The sequence below is a fragment of the Ictidomys tridecemlineatus genome, chromosome 12 (assembly GCF_052094955.1).
Source record: "Ictidomys tridecemlineatus isolate mIctTri1 chromosome 12, mIctTri1.hap1, whole genome shotgun sequence".
NCBI lineage: Eukaryota > Metazoa > Chordata > Mammalia > Rodentia > Sciuridae > Ictidomys > Ictidomys tridecemlineatus.
The window spans coordinates 119,564,864-119,583,863 of record NC_135488.1 but is presented as its reverse complement, the minus strand read 5'-3'; the positions used below and the strand labels follow the sequence as shown (position 1 = coordinate 119,583,863).

Sequence of the window (19,000 nt, the reverse complement as noted above, 5' to 3'; positions counted from 1 at the left end):
CAGCTTTGGTTGCAGCCTCACAGCTGGCAAGCCTGCATTCTGCTGGACCCCACCCAGGCTCCAGGGAAGCACATCAGAGTGTAAAGGGCAGGAGGCTGGACCAGGGCTGCTTGTGGAATAGTGTTCCTCAGTTTGCACATGGTCAGAAAGTCAGGGCACTGTGGAGTCAGACGAGCAGGCCCATTTAGCCAGCAGACTGTGATGGGACCACCTGCAGCTCCCGCAGACCCCGAGTGGAGGGCACAGTGTATCCCAGCAGGACTGCCTCGTGCAACATCAGCTGGAAGTTGGTTCAGAGTCCTCAGCCCCTCACACATCTCACCAGCTGCTTGGGAATTCCATGGCCCCACACTCCCCCTCCAGCTGGACAACTCACTGGAAGACACAGGGAAGAGTGGAGTCACTGTCACCAAGTCATCATGAAGGGTAAAAATTGGTACCTATGAAATACAGAGGCATGGGGCAAGGTAGGGAAGGTTCCAGATGCAGAGCCCCTGTGTCCTCACTGTGGAACCCGAATGCTCACCGTTCACCAGCCAGGAAGCTCTGAGCAATGCCGTCCAGAGTGTGGACCAGGTATCAGCTCCACAGCATGTTGAGTGAGTCTCTGGCCAGGTGCTGAACTCAGCCTCTAGCACCCCTCCACTACCGGAAGTCAGACATCAGTCCTCAAAGTCCCAACATTCTTATCCTATGGCCAGTCCTTCTGGTGACCAGCCCCATCCCAAGATACCTCATCAGCACCAACTCAGATGCAGTGAGGAATCACAGTGAATGCCACTCCTGCCACTGGGGAAAATGCTAGCCCAGGTAAAAGAACACATTCTTTCTTACACAGCATAAAAGTTTTAACGGTTGTTCATATTTGGGCCACGTGCTCCAGGCTGCCATACATGTCCAGAGGTGAGTACACCCTTAAAGACTTGTAATGGCCTTCCCCTACCTGTAGACTCACAATGAGCCAGACGGTGGGTGTCCTACATCTCCTCTTTGACCTACTCCAGGGTGCTATTTGCATTTCCAATGCCTTCTTGATACCTCTCTCTGCATGCCCTACAAGAATCCCAAGGTTATCACTTCAGAAGCCAAAGTAGCCCCTTCCTTAAAAAAGGTGCCTTCCCCTCTAGTCGCCCAAGGCGCTGTCTCACAGCCAGCAGCATGGAAGTTGGGCTCAGCTGGGTCCTCGCCCCACAACTGAGAACCCCAAATCCTGTTAGTCTCCTGTGCTCAGCGCCGCTCACTCCATAACTGAGTTCTGCGCCGCCAACACCCGCCCCCTTGGGCCTGGACTCAGTTCAGCCTTTGGCTGGGCCTCCATTCAGCTCTGCAGTGCTCTGTCTGTGTGCCCACCTCTCCCATGCACCAGATGCCAAGTGACCTCAACATCTGCTGGAAAACTTCTGGGCAACCTCCCAGACCCTATTCTGTTCCATGGCCCCCTGCTGTGAATTCCTCTGGGCCCCTGCTTCCACCCCTTTTGACATTAATTCCTGTCTAGTGCCACCTCCCACTTGTCCCAAGCACAGGCTAGTGTTTCTACACCCAGGTCCTGGCCTTGGCTGTGGCAGGCAGGGACAAGGCACACGCATCAAGAATGAGCACAGCCAGCCTGCCCCCCCCCCCCCGGCCTTGCCCCCCTGGAGGGCCGGAGCAGCCCGGGAGGCCTGCAGTTCTGAATGTTCCTGGCACCAACCAGGGCAGGGCGCAGCTTGGACACAGACAGACGAGAGACCCCCACTTGTGGAGCTGGGTTGGCTGCTTTGTTGGTCTAGACGTGCAAGCACCAGAAGACCCCAGGGGCACCGTGCTGGCTGTGCCAGGTCTCCCCAGGGCTCCGGGAAACCCTTGGTCCTCATCTGAGAGGAGGCCCTGAGACTGCAGGTCTCAGGTGACCAGCTGGATATTCTGGGGCTACCTCGGGGTGGAGGGCGCAGGTCTCCCGGCTCCCTCGGTGGCTGGTGTCTGGCCCCACACTCAGGTCCTGACACGGCAGCCACCTGGCACCTGGACCACAGGGCATCAAGCCACAAGCTCACCTCTCCGTTCAGCACCATCTCCTAAGCCGCAGTGGTGGCTGCTTTGTCTCTGGGCCTGCTTCCTCACTGTCCCGGGAACTGAACAGTGAATCAACAGTGCCCCATCCGTTGTCTTCCTGTCGGCGTGGCCAGTGGGAGTGACCCCTGCCCTGTGTCCTGAGACCTGTCACCCACAGGCAAAGGGTTAAGAAAACACAGGGAAGGCAGCTGCCCGCGTCACCCTCCATCAGCCTGGGCCATGGAGCCAGGCGGTGAGGGCTGAACACCTTTCGTGACCTGAGCCTTCAGGGTCAGCTGGACCTGGCCTGGGGAAGGTCAAGGCCATGCCCAGACGGTTGGTCAGTGCCCCAGAACAGGGGCCTGCACCGACTCACCAAGGGCTTGCTGACTGGCCCAAGGTCAGTCTGCCTCAGACCCACTGTGCACAGCCCCTCGACCCAGGAGCAACAGGGACTCACTCAGGGGGCCCAGAGTCCCTCTGCACCAGAGCTTAGGTGACTCTCACAGTCCTGAGCCACAAGCAGGCCACCACGGTGTGCTGGGGCAGCTTCTCTCAGGAGGCTGGGCAGAATCTGCCTCTCCTGCCCCTGGGGACAGCCACGCCCTTGGCCCATCTCCTGGATCGGGCACTCCAGCCCTCCTTCCTGGTCACTGTGCCCTGCGGCTCTGCCTTCTTAGGGGCCAGGGCCCGGCAAGATTAGCACTCACCCTGAGGACCCCTCCCTAACTTCACCCACCTCCTCTGCAGGGCCCTCCTGAGAAGGCTCAGTTCAGCTGCAGAGAGTCCGGAGGAGAGGCCTCAGCACTCACTCAGCCCACTGGAGATGAGAGTTGCAAACAGGGAGAGGCAGAGGGGTTCGGCTCTCACAGGGTGCACGGGGTGGGCTACGAAGGCTCTGACCTCAGAGGAGGCCAGGAGGTCCAGACCCCAGAGCCAGCGAGCCAGACCCTGGGGAAGGCCCCAGCGGGATCACTGTCGGGTGGCAGGCGTCTGAGGTTTTCTTCATTCCAGCTGCCACAGTGGCTTTCAGGATCTGAGGGAGACTGTGGGCCCTGTCTCTCCTTGACCTCATCTCCCCCCTGCCCAGGTCAGGGTCAGGCACCGGAACACTTCCAGGGCAGCCACCAGAAGGGGAGCCCCGGACCCTGCCTGGGTCAGTCCCGTCCCCTCTTCTCGGCCTGTGGCAGACCTGTGTCAACGCAGCCAAGGCTTGCATGGCGTGGGGGGTTTCTCCCATGGGCACTCATCAGCCCTTCCACCTGTCTGCATGATGGAGTCAGACCCCCCTGGCCTCTCCTGGGGTGCGAGGAGTCCAGGTTCCACAGTCTCCACCCACAGGGGCCTGGCATCTGCACTGCCCGGGCCTCCTATGTTGGAGCACAGTGACTCTTTCCTGAGTGAAGACTTCAGAGAGTTCAGGAGCCACCTGGGGTGGGGGGTGCCCCAGTTTCCCATGTGACCATCGTTTGTGGGGACCCCCCGGGACTGGAGGCACAGGCAGGGGTGCCTGGGAAGGCAGGGAGAGGAGGTGCCACTAGACCCCAGCCAGGTGTAAGTGGGAATGGGGGGACACGGGGCAGGGGTCACTCCCACAGGCCACCCCAGCAGGAAGACAACGGGTGGGGACACTGTTGATTCACTGTCAGGTTCAGTTCCCAGGCAGAAGGGGGTCGGGGGCCCAGAACAACTGGAAGTAGGGGAGACAGCAGAGAGCTCACGGGCCCTCAGCTCCTGAGAAGCGAGTGAGGAAGAGAACCCAAGAGGACTGAGTCAGCAGCACCCAGCCCTGAGAAACAGTCCAGGGGAGACAGCCTTCCAGGTTAGCCCCTCCATCCGGCTGGTGGAGGTGTGCCCCGCTGCATCTCCAGCTACTGAGGAGGCTGAGGCCGGAGGTCTGCGGGAACCTAGGAGTTCAAGACCAGCCGGGTGACAGCGCAAGACTCCATTTCAAAAAGAATAGGGGCTGGGGATGTCGCTCTGGGGTAGAGCACTGGTCTAGCATGTGGAGGCCCCGAGTTCAATGCCCAGCACCATAAAAGGATAAAAGACAAACAAACAAAAACACTTGGGTTCAAGGCGATCGGAGAGGGGTCAGCCCCAGTCTGCATGGGGCTGGAGGAAACCGGCACAGCCAGGGGACGCAGCCTGGGCTCACGACTTTTTGTGGGCTCACTATTCTTTCAAAAGAAAGATACTGAAGCTTTAAAAATTGTAAAGGAAATTGATGAAAAGCGCTGTCTCAATCTTACAATCTTGACCCATAAAAACAGTAGAAGACAAACATGCACACAGAAGGGACCTCCTGGGATGACAAAGTTGGAATGAACCCGACCAGGATCTCAGTCCCAGGCCTTGGCTCCCTCAGAGGCCTGCTCTTTGAGCCAGTGCCTACCCCGTCCCCTCCCCTGCCACCCACCCCTATCCCCAGCCTCCTCAGGATGCGCCTGCCGGCCTCAGGACTTGCCCCCAGCCCAGAGACTAACTCCACCTAAATCACTCCCGCGGAAAGCCCTGTTCCCACCACCTGTGAATCGTGATGCCTGTGCCCAGGTCAGAAGAGCACTTCTCTGCCCCAGCTCAGCCTGAGCACCCTGCTCATTCACACTGAGCTGCAGATCCACTCCCTCCTCAGTGTGGGTGCTTGTGCCCACCAGACACCACGGAGGACCAGCAGAGAGCGAGCTCGCTGCCTGCCCCCGTGGCGAGGGCCTCCTCTCTGAACAGAGCACCTTGTTGGGCCAGGGGTCTGATTCCTTCTGCAGCCCCCACTCAGCACACTCTTGGACAGACTAGGGCCGAACCTGGAACCAGGCAGTGGAACTTGAAAGTGGAACCTCCGAGCTGCCAGCGTAGGCCTCCCCCACAGGAGGTGAACACACGGAATTCAAATGCAGAATTGGGTGGCTTTATAGCAACCAGAAGGTGCTGAGCCGCTCGGTACCACCAGGTCGCAGAATTGCCAGGTTCCTCGGTTCAGCAAAGACACCACTGCACAGGTGCCGAGTGGGCTCAAGGGAAACAGCAGAAGGCACCAATGCGAGGGCCTTCCAGCCCTTTCCTACTTTGGCACACCTGCAGAGAAGCCCAGCAGAGCAGGTCCAAACAGGACAACATGGTGGGGAAGGTGCTACCTGGTAGGCGGGATGCAGCAGAAGGACGAACAGGGGCCGCTGGAGAAAGCATCACTCTCATGTCAGAGTGGATCGCATGGGTAACCTGGGCCTGAGGTGTGCCAAAGAATGGATTGTTGCAGAGTTCAGATCCGCCTTGGTCAGAAGGTGCTGAGCCGCTCAGTACCACCAGGTCACAGTGCTCAGGAGAGTTGGAGTGCTCAAACGCCGCCACGCTCCACGGGAAGCCTCTTGGCTGCAGCCAGAGTTCTGGGTAGAGGCTGAGTGGTCCTGGGGCTCACGGGGAAAGTACAGCTGGTCCTGCCACAGGCTCTTCTCTGACTTGGAGTGTCCTGCAGGCTGCCCACAGCGTGGTGGCCCGAGGAATGGCAGCGTGCCTGCCGGCCCTCAGCACTGCCCGGCCTGCAGGAACACCTTCCCTTCCACCGGGGCTTCGGCAGCAGACCTTACGGCAGCAGTCCCCTGGCAGCAGGGCCCTCCACCCAGCAACTTCAGCCCAAGCAGAGAACCAGAGAGTCTGTTCCAGGGGAACTCCAGGACCTTCCTCTTGGATCAATCCAGCGTCCCAAGAGCCTCTTCAGGGTCCACTTGGTACAAAGTCGCCGACTGGTCTGAGGCCTGGCTTCAGAGGGTCTGCTCCGCCTGGAGTCCTGTGAGTTCAAGAAGTGGCCCCAGGACAGTGGGTGGAAAGACACTGCCTGACGACTCTCCGGGGTCTGCTGCCTGTGCAGGTGCACACCACACCTGCCGGCTTCTGGTGTGCCTCAGTGTGTGGAGCTGCTGCTGCGGATGGACAGCCACAGGGTGTAGAACCAGACAGGGCCGCCTCAAAATCCTGGTCCCACCCGACGTTAGGCGATCTGACCACTGAGTACCTCAGAATCCTCATTTGTGAAACGAATATACCTCAGGACAGACCTGAGAGCTAAAAGTGATCCCCTGTGTCCTTGGGTTGAAGTACAGTAAGGTCAGCACAGAGTTCCACCCGAGCAGGCTGCGCTCTTCTAGGAACCCAACTCTCCTCCTCTGGCATAGCACCAGGACCCAGGCTCCTTTTCACAGCAGACTTGAGGCTCGTGTGTACAAGTGGCTTTACTTGGCATTCCTGGACTCTTGACCTCTGCCCAGCCATCCTGGGTGACCACAAGTATCATGGGGGTTTGAATGGCATTACCTTCTTTGGTTCAAAATACCCCTCATCTGGGCTCTGCTCAAGTTATGCCACAGATGATCAGATCCTGCGTAGCTGAGGTGCACTGGGAAGGCAGGTGCCCTCCTGTCCCCGGGAAGCCCTGGTTCCATCGACACGCCCAGCAGGAGCCGGCCCTAAGACCAGCATCCCACCTGGGACATGGCCAGACTCCTGCCCTCATAGTCCAGGAGAGCCCAGGCAGTGTCAGCAAATTCAGCTCTGGAGCGTGAAGGGCAGTGCACGGACCAGTGGTGCAGGGGGCTTTGTTCTCCTTTCTGGGTGCTTTGACTGCAGAGCTCTGTGGTTTGGAGATGTTATTATTATGTTGTTGCTGCTGTTATTATTATTATTAGGTGGTGCTGGGGGTTGAACCCGGGGACTTATGCATGCTAGACAATGTGCTGAGCCATATCCCAGGCCCTGGAGACATTTTGACACTATATTCTCCTCAGTGCTGTTTTGGAAATACGGAGTCAAAACCGCTGGTTCCAAGAGACTGTGCTGCAAAGAAGCTGGGCCCGCACCCTGCTCTCTCCTTGTGAGCGTCTTCTTGGCCTGGGCCTGGACCACTACTGTTTGATGCCAACAGTGGTCTGTGCTGGAAGGCTGCAGGCTGGGATCAGCCAGGCCATGGTGGTCAGCCAGACCATGGTGGTCAGCCAGACCATGGTGGTCAGCCAGACCATGGTGGTCAGCCAGGCCATGGTGGTCAGCCCAGCGCACTCCCTGGAGAAGCAGCCAGGGAGCTGCCCTGCCGCGGGCCCCGTGCGTCTTGCCCACTGTGTTGCTGGGGTTTCTTAGTGCTAGGAGCTCTGCCCAGGCTCCCAGGACTCCGTCCCTCTCCCATGGCCAGCCTTGGTGGGTGCCCTTCCACTGTGACCGACCTTTACCGTCCAAGCAAGGCTTTCCTGAGCTCTGAGTCCTGGCCCCGCTTTTCTTGGGCCCAGAGCAAGGGCACCGATGGAAAAAAAAAAAAAAAGCCCTACTTCGGGCCTGCAGCTTTTCCTGTCCATCTGGGAAGTGAGTGGACATGTCTTCCAGCTCAACGCCTCAGCACGCTGTCCCCACAGCCACCCCTCAGCCTGGGGCACACACAGGCCTGGAAGTGGGTGTGGCGCCCCTGGGGAATGTCCTGCCTTTTCTTGGAGTGTGAGAGTGTGGAATGCAGCAGGACCCGTCCCCTGCCTGTGGTCTCCTCCCCAGAACAGCAAGGCAGGCCAACAGGGCAGTGTCCAGGCAGACATTCTCAGAGGGGCTGCAAGGATGCAGACCAGGAGGACACCATGGGCCTGGCTGCATGCAACTTCCCAACTCCAAAGTCAAGAGTGGGCTTCACTCCTTACCAATAATGCCCTTCTCTAACCCATTGTGTCTTTTAAAGGCTAATTCTTTATTTCATGGACCAAGCTTTCCTGCCCCACTCAGGCTGGGTGACCTGCAGGAATTGGGCTGTGCACCCCTGGGAGCTGTCACTGTGCCTGCTCTGTGATGACCTGTTCCCTGAAGGACAGGCTGCATTCCTCTCCAGGCCTGTGAGCATGCCCTTCTCGGGAAATGGAGTCATCAGGTCAACTCACAGGTGCAAGGGTAGCCCCAGTCCAAGGAGACTGGAGTCCTCCTAAGAAGAGGTGCCAGGATACAGACACAGGGACAAGGATGTCATGTGACCACAGAGGCAGAGACTGGAGTGATTCAACCACAAGCCAAAGAGCATGTGGGACCACTAGGAGCTGGCAGAGGCCGGGAATCACTGCCTGCAGGTGCGGAGGGACAGGTCCCTGTGACTTGGGGCCTCCAGGACCGTAAGCCTCCCTTAGAGAACACACCTCTGTGGTCACACCTGCTATGCTTTACTGTGGCACTCTGGAGCCACCACCAGCCACTCCCTGGGCTGCCGGGCCAGCTCCTGGATAGGCTGCAGTGGGCCTGCTCTCTGCTGGACACTGCTCTGTGAGCAGCGTTTGGTCACGTCAGAGCCACGTGGAGTCTGTTACCTGAAGTGGCACTTCCAGACGCACAGCGGGTTTGGGTTCTGGTTCTTGTGCCAGGAATAAGCAGGTGTGTGTCCCTCCTCCTCCTTTGGAGGACCTGCCCATTCCTGCAGGTCACCCAGCCCGAGTGGGGCAGGGAAGCCTGGTCAAGCCCTGCAGAAGGCAGCTGCTCTCAGTCCGTTCTCAGGCCCCGGGAGGTGCCTCATAGAGCCAGGGGCTGAAGACCCTGTCCAGGTTGAAGCTGCTCGTCTTGACCCGTCCCCAGCATCCAGTGTCCAGTCCTGAGCCTCTTCTTCCCCGCCTCCCTCCTGCAGCTCCCCTGGAAGCTCAGGCACTAGCCTTGCTTTAGAGTAGATGAGATCCTTTTTGTTTTAAAATGAGGCAGATGCTGAGACACAGCCGTTCCTCCAACTGTGCGTGGCTCGGCATTTGGGGGCTTTGGTGGCCCACCTCCTTGAGTTGGTGTCCTCTGAAGGGTCTGCACTTGCCCCGAGAGCCCTCTTGCCCTGCCCAGCATGCCCTCTTTCTGTCAGGCCCTGTGCTCCGCGGTCAGCAGGCGAGGTCAGCAGGACTCTCCCAAGCCTACCTGTGCGGGGTGATGGCCCACCTCTGCTGCTCGGCGCCTGCCAGGTGGCGGGGCACAGCAAGCACAGACCGTACCCTGGGACACAGGAGCTGCTGCCTCCCTCACGGGCCCCAGGCTTCTCCTTGGGCTCTCCCGGTCTTAGAGAAGGCCTGACCCGGCCACCCTGGGAGGGTCTGTGTGGGGTGCAGCCAGGGCACATGCAGCCAGGGTCTGCCTCCACCCTGCCTGCCATGCTGACCTCTGGAAGGTGTCTAATGTGGGATGCTCACTAGGCACAGCGTGGTCGCCCTGCCAGAGGCGCGAACCCCCTCCTCCCACAGACAGGCAGCTGTGGGAGCGGCGCTGCCTGCATCTGCTCTCACTCCTGCTAGGAACGTCCTTTGGAACCAATGAGAGGACGCTGGGCCCGGCTCAGGAGGAGCTGACCCCCTCCAGCCGGGCACGACAGCTGTTGTCACGTCTGTGAAGTTCTGTCCCCGGGCGTGAGCCCCACTGAGCTCAGGCAGCACAGCTGTCCTTCCTCACACAAAGGTCGCGCTCATGCCAGAAAGATGTCACGCTTGTCCCTCAGAAGACCAGCATGAGTTTATTGAAGGGATAGGAAAAGGGAAAGGAGACTCTCCCGGGAAACTGGGTCCTGCCAGAGAGGAGGGGACAGCGTCCCTCCTGCCCTCCTGTTCTACTGGGGTCCCAGGGAAGCTTCCAGAGGGCACCTCGTCACCTTTGAATGACAGCAGGATGACACCTGACTCTCAGGTCCCCACTGCCATGGCGACCCTGGGTCACCTTGGCCCATGCTGACCGGTTCTCACTGGAACCTGTTGTTACAGATTTCAGGGAATGATCCTTATCTCTCCGAATTCCAGGATCTGGTCTGTGTAGGGTCACAAGCTCCCACCCCTGCAGGGTGGCCTGTGGTCTGCTCATTGGCTTTTCAGGCCTGCATTTCTCCTGCAGGTGACAGGTAGTTTGCTGAGGAATGTGACATCTGTTGACTTGAGGCAGGCAGGACGGCAGGGAAGTTGCTTTTTAACGGAAGCATGGCGGTCAGCACAGTGGGCCCAGTTTATAGAACTGTCCTCGTGTGCCCACGGATCAGTTCTTGGTGGGAAAAGCTGCGTCACAGGAAAGCCTGACACTGTAGGTGTGAGCCACCCTTGCCCCCCCCCACGGGCACCTGCAGCAACTCCCCGCCTCCAGCCACTCTAGTCCCTCCCCATGTCTAAGGCCAGGGTTTGGAACCGCCTTAATCTAACAATGTATTCGAAGGACACTGTAAGAAAAAATGACAGACAACTGTGTTTTCAATAGTCAATAAAATGAAATCACAGAAGGGAAAAGCGTCTGGTGTGAAGAAATGGACAGGGAAGAACAGGGACACTGCCCACCTCCCACTCGTGGCCAGGCAGCCAGGCCTGCTGGACACTCAGGTTTTTCCTTGATGTGGATTTAGATGGCACTCTGCCTGAGGTCCTGGCTCCTCTGTGTTATCTGCTGCCCTGAATGCCAGGGCACCAATCCACATTGGCACTGCCCAGGAAGAAGAGCTGCGTCCTGCTGAGGGGCCTAACTGCCGTGTCCTCCTCCAGCAGGACTGGCTTCCAGCTAACTCCACGGGAAGGTGTGCTTGGTGACACAGAGAAGCCACTCACAGCTGGCAGAGGCTGCAAACGGCTTCCTGTGTGCAGGGGAGGGCTGCTTCCCGATCACCAGGGGCTGCAGAGACACCAGGCTTTTGGAATCCCTGGGTCCCCTGGGGGATGGCCGAGGACTGACTGGCCAGAGGCCACCGTCCAGAGTCTGGCGGCCACACCATTTCCCATTGGCGTCTATGCCCTTGCAGGCCCCTGGCCGTGTCCCTGTGGCTGCTCTGGCACCCACAGGTGGGCTGCCGGTGGGGGAGTGTGCTTTGCATGGACTCACACCTGTTTCAGCCTCAGCCCCCCAGTGCCCGACCACGCTTGGCCTCTGCCCAGTGCGACAACACTGATGCAGCCTCCTTGTTGGGTTCCACAGAGCCACAGGCATGCAGCAGGCCAGCCTGGGGCCAGGCGAGGTGCACTCTCTGTGTGCCCTTCTGGCCTGCGCCGTCTTCCTGCTCTTACCTGAAACACAGGGGTGCTGCCCGAGGCTCGACCTGGGCTCCCGCCTGGCGCTCCTCCTCCTCAGCATGGACTGCAGCCATGTTCTGCACTCGCCGGAGGCAGGGAGCAGCTTCTCTGGACATGCACTTGACTGGCCTCCATGCTGGCCACCCGGCCTCACCTGTTCACAGTTCCCTGGCTTCATCCCAGTCATCTTCCCGAGTTTAAGGGTCGCGTGTGTGCTGGAGCCCAGGGCTTCCCGAGCACCTGGCAAGCACCCCGCCTCTGAGCTGCACCTGCCCCTCTAAGGATCCTTTCAACAGCTCCAGCAGGGGCGATTTTCATGAGTCCCTTACTTACTCCTCTATAATAGAATTTTAAGGCTGTTTTAATTTATTTTGATGCATTTGCAACTCTTTCAATAGTTTTAGGATAAAGTTGGGTAATTTGGGGTCAAAATCTTGAATTTTCAAAGATTTTTGACATTAGTTAAGTTACTGTTTGAGAGTGCTATCACTTCTTGGGCACACACTGCTCCTGGGGAAAATGGCTTTTAAGCATCAGGTGACAGACCTGGGGCCTGGCAGTCACCATCTGCAGGAACATCATTTGTTCCTGCAGATGGCCTTTGAGGCTTGAGAGAGGTTTCCCGCTGCAGGTAGGTTCCGGAGAGTGAAGTGGAGGCATCCTGAGGCACAGCCCCTGCCCCTTGGGCGCCAGCTGGGCTGGCTGCAGGTGGGTGGTGACTCTCTGGAAAGTGGTGCCGCTGGGAGGGACACCAGGCGCCAGCTTCCAAGGGCTGCTCTTGGCCTGAGCTCAAGGCAGTGGGCGGCACCACGGCGCAGAGATTCTGGAATTTAACAAAACTTACAAGGCCCTTTCCTTAAATTGTACGTTAGGGGACTTGTGTGACTGCAGTGGGGGATGCTTTGGAATTTTAAACCATGAGGTTCCTTTTCAGTTGAGGTGATGTGAGAGAGGGTTAGTTGTCCACTGTGAAGCCACATTTGGAGGGTGCTCGGGTCCTGCTGCGAGTGCTGAAGCAGCAATGTGTCACCTCCCCACACCCAGGTAGCCACCCACGGAGACTCAGACGGGACTGGATCTGGTGTGAGACTGAGAAGGGCTCCTCCCCCAGGACCTAAGGCAGAGGAGTGGTGGTGGCCACACCAACAACTTAGACACTTTGCGGAGCGGAGCAGCTGCTCGGGGCCTGGGAGAACGACCCCTGCTGTGGGAGAGGAGAAGTGGCAAAGCCAGACACCAGCTGCAGCCTGTGACTCTGCACTGGGTCACAGGCAGGTGAAAGCCAGGTCGGACACCACTGGTTCCAACGGGAGCCGTCGGTGTGGGAGCTGTTCAGTGACAACATGGTCACCTAGAGTATGAGGACTGCACCTTTGTTCCCAGCAGATGTCCTGTCCCTGGGGACACCTGAGTGACAGGGGCAGTGTCCTCACCTCCAGGCACACTCTGAGCTGGGAGGTGCTGCAGGAAATGTGACAAAATTGTGTTTTCAAAGAGGACGCTGTGGGCAGAGCAGGAAAGCCCTCACACAGTTGTTCCCTGTGACCCGCCCCAGGGTGGAGAACCAGCCCTCGACAGTGCGGCAGCGCAGAGATTCGCTCTGGTTTGGGGGCCAGAGGTCCAGGGAAGACGCAGAGCCGGGTAGAGATCCTTCGTGCTACAAACGTGGCAACACCTCTTTATTTAGATAAGATGTGTTCACATCCAGCATGACAAAGTTTGTACAAAGTTCACAATTTAAAAATGAAGTATCACAGCAACTTGTGATTCCACACATTTATAGCAAAATTAAAGTGTCAACAAACCCATGCCGTGTAGTACAAAAATAAATCAAACTTCAGTTCCACAGAGAGCACAATAAATAGTTTATACAAAATTCTGTCTTGATAAATGATTGCTTAAATTAACTCAAATGAATATGAACAATAAGTTATAATAAATAAGCTCTGGTAACTCACAATAGCCCATATGGAAGGTCAGCATTCTAACAGGTGGCACTGTGATCCCTATACAACAGTCACAGATGACTGATTGATTATGTACCAACGTTACATGAGCAGCAGGTTTGTGCTTAGTGTCCCTTTCCATTGTACACGGGGGATGACAATGAGAATCCAAACCGATACTACCTATTACTCTACTAAAAGCATACTACATTGGCCGAGAAGCTGCAGACGAGACGCGGGGGAATGCGTGTGCCGCTATGAACAGGGGCCCTCCGAGGCGAGGCCCGGACCGTGTATGGCATCAGGTGACAGTGAGCACCTTGCTTCTGCTCTCAAAAGGCATTTCTGAGCATGGCAGCTAGGACTAGTCGCACAACAGAAGGGGCGTGCCAGGGCCCCGAGCAGTGACGTCGTCTTCTCCCAGCTAGGAATGGCCGTCCTGGAGAACTGTAGGCGTCTGTACAGTGAACAGTATAAAGTGCCGCTGGGATGTACACACATCTATACACATATATATACCGAGGTCGAGTATTGTATCAGAATGTTCGTCGTGAGATCCCTGTAGTCTCCCTGGGCTACGCGGTGGGTCAGCCGGGGGGGCCTCTGCTCTCATCCGTCCAGCTTCATGTCGCGAGGCGACCGACACAGGAATTGCACACCTCCGTACGGATAATAGGACAAGGTAAGTGCAAATAGTCGACTGGCACATTGTGGGGACAATGACCCTGTAAGTCCTGTTCTGCTAAAAATATTTTTTTTTTAATTTTTACAAAACCCATCTTTTTTTTCATAACAAAATTTTAAAGTACTTTTGTACTTCCTGCATAACATCAAGACATGGAAGGAGAGATGCTACTAAAAGAAATCAACATCAGGAAACACAACACATCGTCAAAAGACTACTTAGAAGGGGAACGCAGCCGTCAAAAGTGGTCTTATGCATACAGATAGTGCAGTCATTGGAGTCAAACAATCCAATCCTGAAGGTGTAAGAAGTCTAAGATGACCTAGTTCAAAGCAAAAAGTGCTGCAGTATATTAGTTAGGTTAAACTCTGATTGCATTCATTCTCAGCATAGGGCACAATAACCAACAAGGCTAGGCAATGCTCTGTGGTCACCTGGACCCGCGAGGGCAGAGCGTAAGCGTCCGTCGTTCTCAGAGCGCTCTGAATAGGGCCAGAGCCGATTCAGAGTCAGGGTCGGGTGGGGCGAGGGGTGGGAAACTTTACAGAGCTGCTTTCCCACCGTCCAGCAGGAAATTCAGTCCAGAAACCAGAGTGCTCACAGCCGTCAGCTTTTGTCCCTCAAACGTGAAATGAGAATAGCAACGATAATGATTTTTTAAAAGTGAAAAGGGGAAATAAATGCTCTTAAATTATCTTTTTGCTCAAATTGAAAGCACACAACTTCTGTTAGGTAAACTATGTTGCGGGAACAGTTCAGAGGGGCACGGGACTCTAGGAGAGATAAGAGAAGGTTGTTCCAGAGGGTACTGAGAACGCAAAAGGAAATCTTCGTGCTGTCCACCTCTGACAAGGTCCTGTCTTAACGGAAGTCTCCAGAGTCACACCATGTAATGTTTAGGAGTTAATTTAAAAGTGCTGCTTAAGCTGCTTTGAATCTTCTGCCAAGTTTCCATGGCTTGATGTTGTCTTACAATAAATTACTTATTTCATTTCTTACAGTTAATCCATATGCCATTTCCTTGGAATGCAAAAAACCTCATTTATTGCCCCCACCATACACCATCCTCCTAAAACAAACAAACAAAAAAATCACATAATATTTCCAAGCATTGTTCAAAAATAAAGCATTTTGCAACCAATTCTCGCTATGAAACAATATGCACACAAAATGTATTTCTTAAATTCCATAAAGTCCTCCAACACGAGGCAAAATGATAATGTCTAAAAAGTGGCCGTGGGGCCACAACATGGTCATTCAAAGCTGTTTTTTTTTTCTTTTTCTTTTTTGTCCATTTCAGTTCAAAATACTAAAACATTTAATCACTAAAGCATTAAAAAGAATTTACACTCTATTTATTTTGATCAGCTTACCTCTTCAGAAATATATATACCCCCAGTGTGCATACAGTAGCAGCTATAAACATTACACGGCAGATCACACTACGTCAGCTCTTAGGAAAACGTACAAAATGTGAATGTGTTCAAAAACTATTCTGCAGGTGCTATCTTAAAGCAAGACACAAAACCGTGTGGAGTCTCGTAAGCATAACACTGTTCCGACAGAAATAAATAGAACGCTTTCTGGTAACAAGTCACAGCAGCCGAAACCAAGAGGCGTCCTTTCTTAGCATGAGTCTCGCCACTAGAGCAGCTGTTCAGACCTGAATTCCTCTCACAGCCTGCTTTATATTTTCCAGTAGGGCCTTATTTTCTGGACTCTGATAACGGTCTTGATTTGTATACATTTCCGTCAAAGTAGTCACGTAAGCATCAAAATTTTGTTCATTGATTGGATCCTACGAAATATTAAATAGTAGTTCATACACAACTTTTATTTTCTTCATAGTATATTCACAACAGCATAAAACAGAGCATAGCACCCTGCCCCTGCGTCATCCACTAGACAGCCTGTCAGCAACTGGCTTCATGGGTCCGCCCACCACGGTGGCTAGCGGGCAACGACATGGCTTTGGGATGGTGACCAAGGTGCCCGGAGGCGGAGGACCATGGAGTGATGGCACAGGACATCTACGCACGTGAGAAGGGAGGCCGCCCTCCGGGCGCTCATTCACTTACCATGTGCGGCAGCTGGATGTTGGCCAGGCTGTGGATCAGGGACTGGCTCAGGTTGGCCAGCTCGTGCAGCAGGGACTCGTTCTGCTGCTCGATGACCTTGTTCTCCTCCTCGATCGTCTTCAGGTTGCTTTCCATCGTGGTAATCTAGAACACACACGCGTGTGACATGTAACACACGTCGCCTGGGTGTGCGCCCAGACTGCCCAGTGCACGCAGCGTATGCAGAGGACTGGCCACCCGAAGGGCTGGTTCTCAGCCTTCTGGTCCATTACACTAGAAAACGTGTGAACTGGGGGCTGGGGACATAGCCCAGTTGGCAGAGTGCTTGCCTCGCATGCCCAAGCCCTGGGTTCAATCCCCAGCAAGTCACAAAAGGAAAAACGAAAGAAAGAAAATGTGGCAACTGGACTTGCTGGACTAGCTGGACTTGCTGGACTAGCTGGACTAGCTGGACTAGCATGGGAAGTCCTTGAAGATTCCAGGTGGCTTCTACTTTTCAGCTTTGGATGTTTTGAGAGTTGCTGCAGGTGGAGGTCTCCTAATGATGGTCCCCAGCCTGGTGCTGTCCCCTGGAGGCTCACTGGACAGTGCTGGGACCTGAGTTGGCAGTTACTGACTGAGTGCTGAAGCTTCCTCTTTCCATCTGGCCCCAGCTAAGTCCTAATGACCCCCATTCCTCTTCTTCCCACTGGCCACTCTGGGCTCCCATCCCCACCTCTCCCCGCTGCTGTGCCCTCGTCTGGATATGGGGTGTGCCTCCTGGGTGCCTCTCCTCTTCACGGCAGCTGGGGGCCGGGGCTGGTGTGGAAGCCCAGGGTGTGACCCTGCTGAGGCCCCTCGTGGTGACGCCCCTCAGCAGTGGGTGGAGGGGGCTCTCCAGCCCACCGTCCTCCAGGGCACTGCGCCAGGCCTCCTCTCTTGTTACAGTCCCATCTCCGGGGACCCGTGCCTGCCACAGTGGGCGTGTGGCAAGCCCACTTCCCTGGAGGAGCCTGCCCCAGGTCTGAGGCTGCTGCACGCAGCTTGGCTCTGGTTCCTCAGAGAGCCTCCCACCAGCCTCAGAAAGGCCGAGCACCTGGCAGAGCCTGGGCTTCCACCGCCTGCTCCTCACTGTCTCCCCCTGGACCACTTTTCCCAAGATGGACATCTCTTGAGACCAGGTCTTTACAGGTCGGATTCCCCGAGACCCGATCTTAAAGGCCCGTGGGCGGGGACTGGTCTTTGTTCTTGGGCTGGTTAACGGCACCTGTGGTCACTGAGACCTGAACACACTTCAGGGCCAGGTGGGCTGCGCACGTCCATGGCCACCTGCCACGGACACTGGGTGTGGCTTTCGGTGGCCTGGAGCTAGGGGACGAAGCCCGTGTGAGCCAAGGCCGAGACACCTGCCGTCTGACTCCTGGCCCAGGACGGGAAGCCTGCCATGGTACCCCTCAGGGTCAGGCGACAGATCTAGGGAAGGCCCGCAGAAGGAGCACTGCTCTCTGCCAGGGGGCGGGACAGGCACGCCAGAGCAGGTGGGCTGGGTTCCACAAGGACCTCAGGTGGCAGGGAGCCATCCGTGGGGGTGGGTGGGGCACAGTGGAGGGGGCCCAGCCCAGGTGCCTGTGCTGCTGACCTGCAGAACACAGCTGTGGGCATGTGCAGAGCCACCATGCTCTGCAGAGGCCGAGTCGACTGCCAAGACTCTGGCCTGCCAGATCCTCCTCCAGGTCCCATTCTGACTTCTCGACGAGCTGCTGCACTTGACCTTGTGAGGGGGGAACCCCAGGGGACAGCTTCACCGCGTCCCGCCTGCCCCCCTCTCGCTCTAGCTTCCCCAGCCCAGAACTTTCTTCTCTTCCCTGCCGCTCAGGTCCTGGAATCCTACCCTCCTCTTCAACCCCCAGGGGCAGCCCCTCAGCCCCTCCTGCCGCCCGCAGCTGCGCCTGACGATTTCTGTGTACCGAGAAATCCCCATGGTACAGGGGCTGAGTCACGCCTATCTCTACTCTCTGTGGGCGTGCACCCAAGCCCTTGTGACTGGTGGTGACTTGGCTGCACTGGTGAGGTATGCGCTAGTGGTCTGTGGAGTCCAGAGCCCTGAGGCCCATCACATCTTCAGCACTGAAGTGTGTGCTGCCTTGGCCCAGCTCAGCTGGGATGTGTGGGAGACCAACCTCGCACGTGACTGAGTCACTCTCCCCGGCTGGGTGCTGAGGTGCTCAGTCACAGAAATGTGGCAGAGCTTTCCCCACCCTTCTTGGGTGCGAGGGTCGGTGTCTCGGGCATGGGTGTGTCTTGCTACAGCCCCATGGGTGAAGCTACGCTCCCCTGTTCCTTTGTAATATCACCCCTTGCCCTGTTTAGGATAGAATCTTCCAGGGAAGTACCTTGTGTGTGTCCCCTTCTCCTACTGTGCCCTTGGGTGTGGCCTATCCAGGTGTCAGTCAACCTGCTGACAGTGGACATCATGAAGATAGACTCAGCCCCCTGAAACCTGACCCCTGGCCTCATTTGAATAGCTTCTCCTCAATAAAAGGGGTCAGTGCGTGTTCTCGCTCTCTTCCTGTGGACCCTTAAGGTCAGAGGAGCCGTCACAGTGACCCCAAAGAAAAAGGTATTTGGGTCTCTTTTGTGGTTATTTCGTGCAGCCCAGTCAGCCCAGTTTTCCTGGAGTGACCCCTGAGCCTTTTAGTCGTGAGAACAGAAACCCGGCAGGGGTGGGTGGCCTCGGGCAGCTGGGCAGGTCTGGGCCTAGGTGGTAGGATGGCTTTTAGGACTTGTGATCTGAGTGGGGACTCAAAGACCCAGAAGCAGACCCCTTCTCACTGAAGTGCAGAGCATAAGAAGGTGTAGGTTTTGGGGGTACACAGGCATTATCTGGGCTGCACTTACCCCAAACCCTACTCAAACACATTCCAAAGTGGTGTGCACATCTACTCAACACACAAAGGTGTGCTTGCCCTGAGTCTGAATTCTTCAGCTGGACAGCAGACAGCATGCCTGTGGCAATTGATAAGAACCCTCTGGGGTACGGGTGTGCTATGGTTTGGAAGTGGCCTCAGTGACTCAGGCTTCACTAGTGGAAACTTCATCCCCATCTCGAGGCATGATGAGGTGTAGACAGAATCCCGCTGCTAGTGTAGAGGTGTGGCCTTTGGGATCTGATCAGGATTAGAAGGTCACCAGAGTGTGGCCCTCTGGGAAAGGGCACTCAGGAGGGCATCCTAACACACACACACACACACACACACACACACA

General features: G+C 56.2%; 1 protein-coding gene across 12 annotated transcripts in view; it reads right to left on the bottom strand.

Annotated features, from left to right (window-relative positions):
- Positions 1-12,690: 12,690 nt before the first annotated feature.
- The window catches only part of Myt1l (myelin transcription factor 1 like), a 338,827-nt gene continuing 332,517 nt past the window's right edge, over positions 12,691-19,000 (bottom strand). For 10 of the 12 annotated variants that reach the window (XM_078029750.1, XM_078029756.1, XM_078029751.1 and 7 more), the window contains 2 exons: positions 15,758-15,901; positions 12,691-15,477 (listed from right to left, as the gene is read on the bottom strand). In XM_078029750.1, the coding sequence (XP_077885876.1) occupies positions 15,337-15,477; positions 15,758-15,901 (285 nt within the window). In that variant the 3' untranslated portion in view covers positions 12,691-15,336. The remainder of the gene's footprint in view (positions 15,478-15,757; positions 15,902-19,000) is intronic. The other 2 variants (XM_078029755.1, XM_021727742.3) reach the window with 1 other exon arrangement.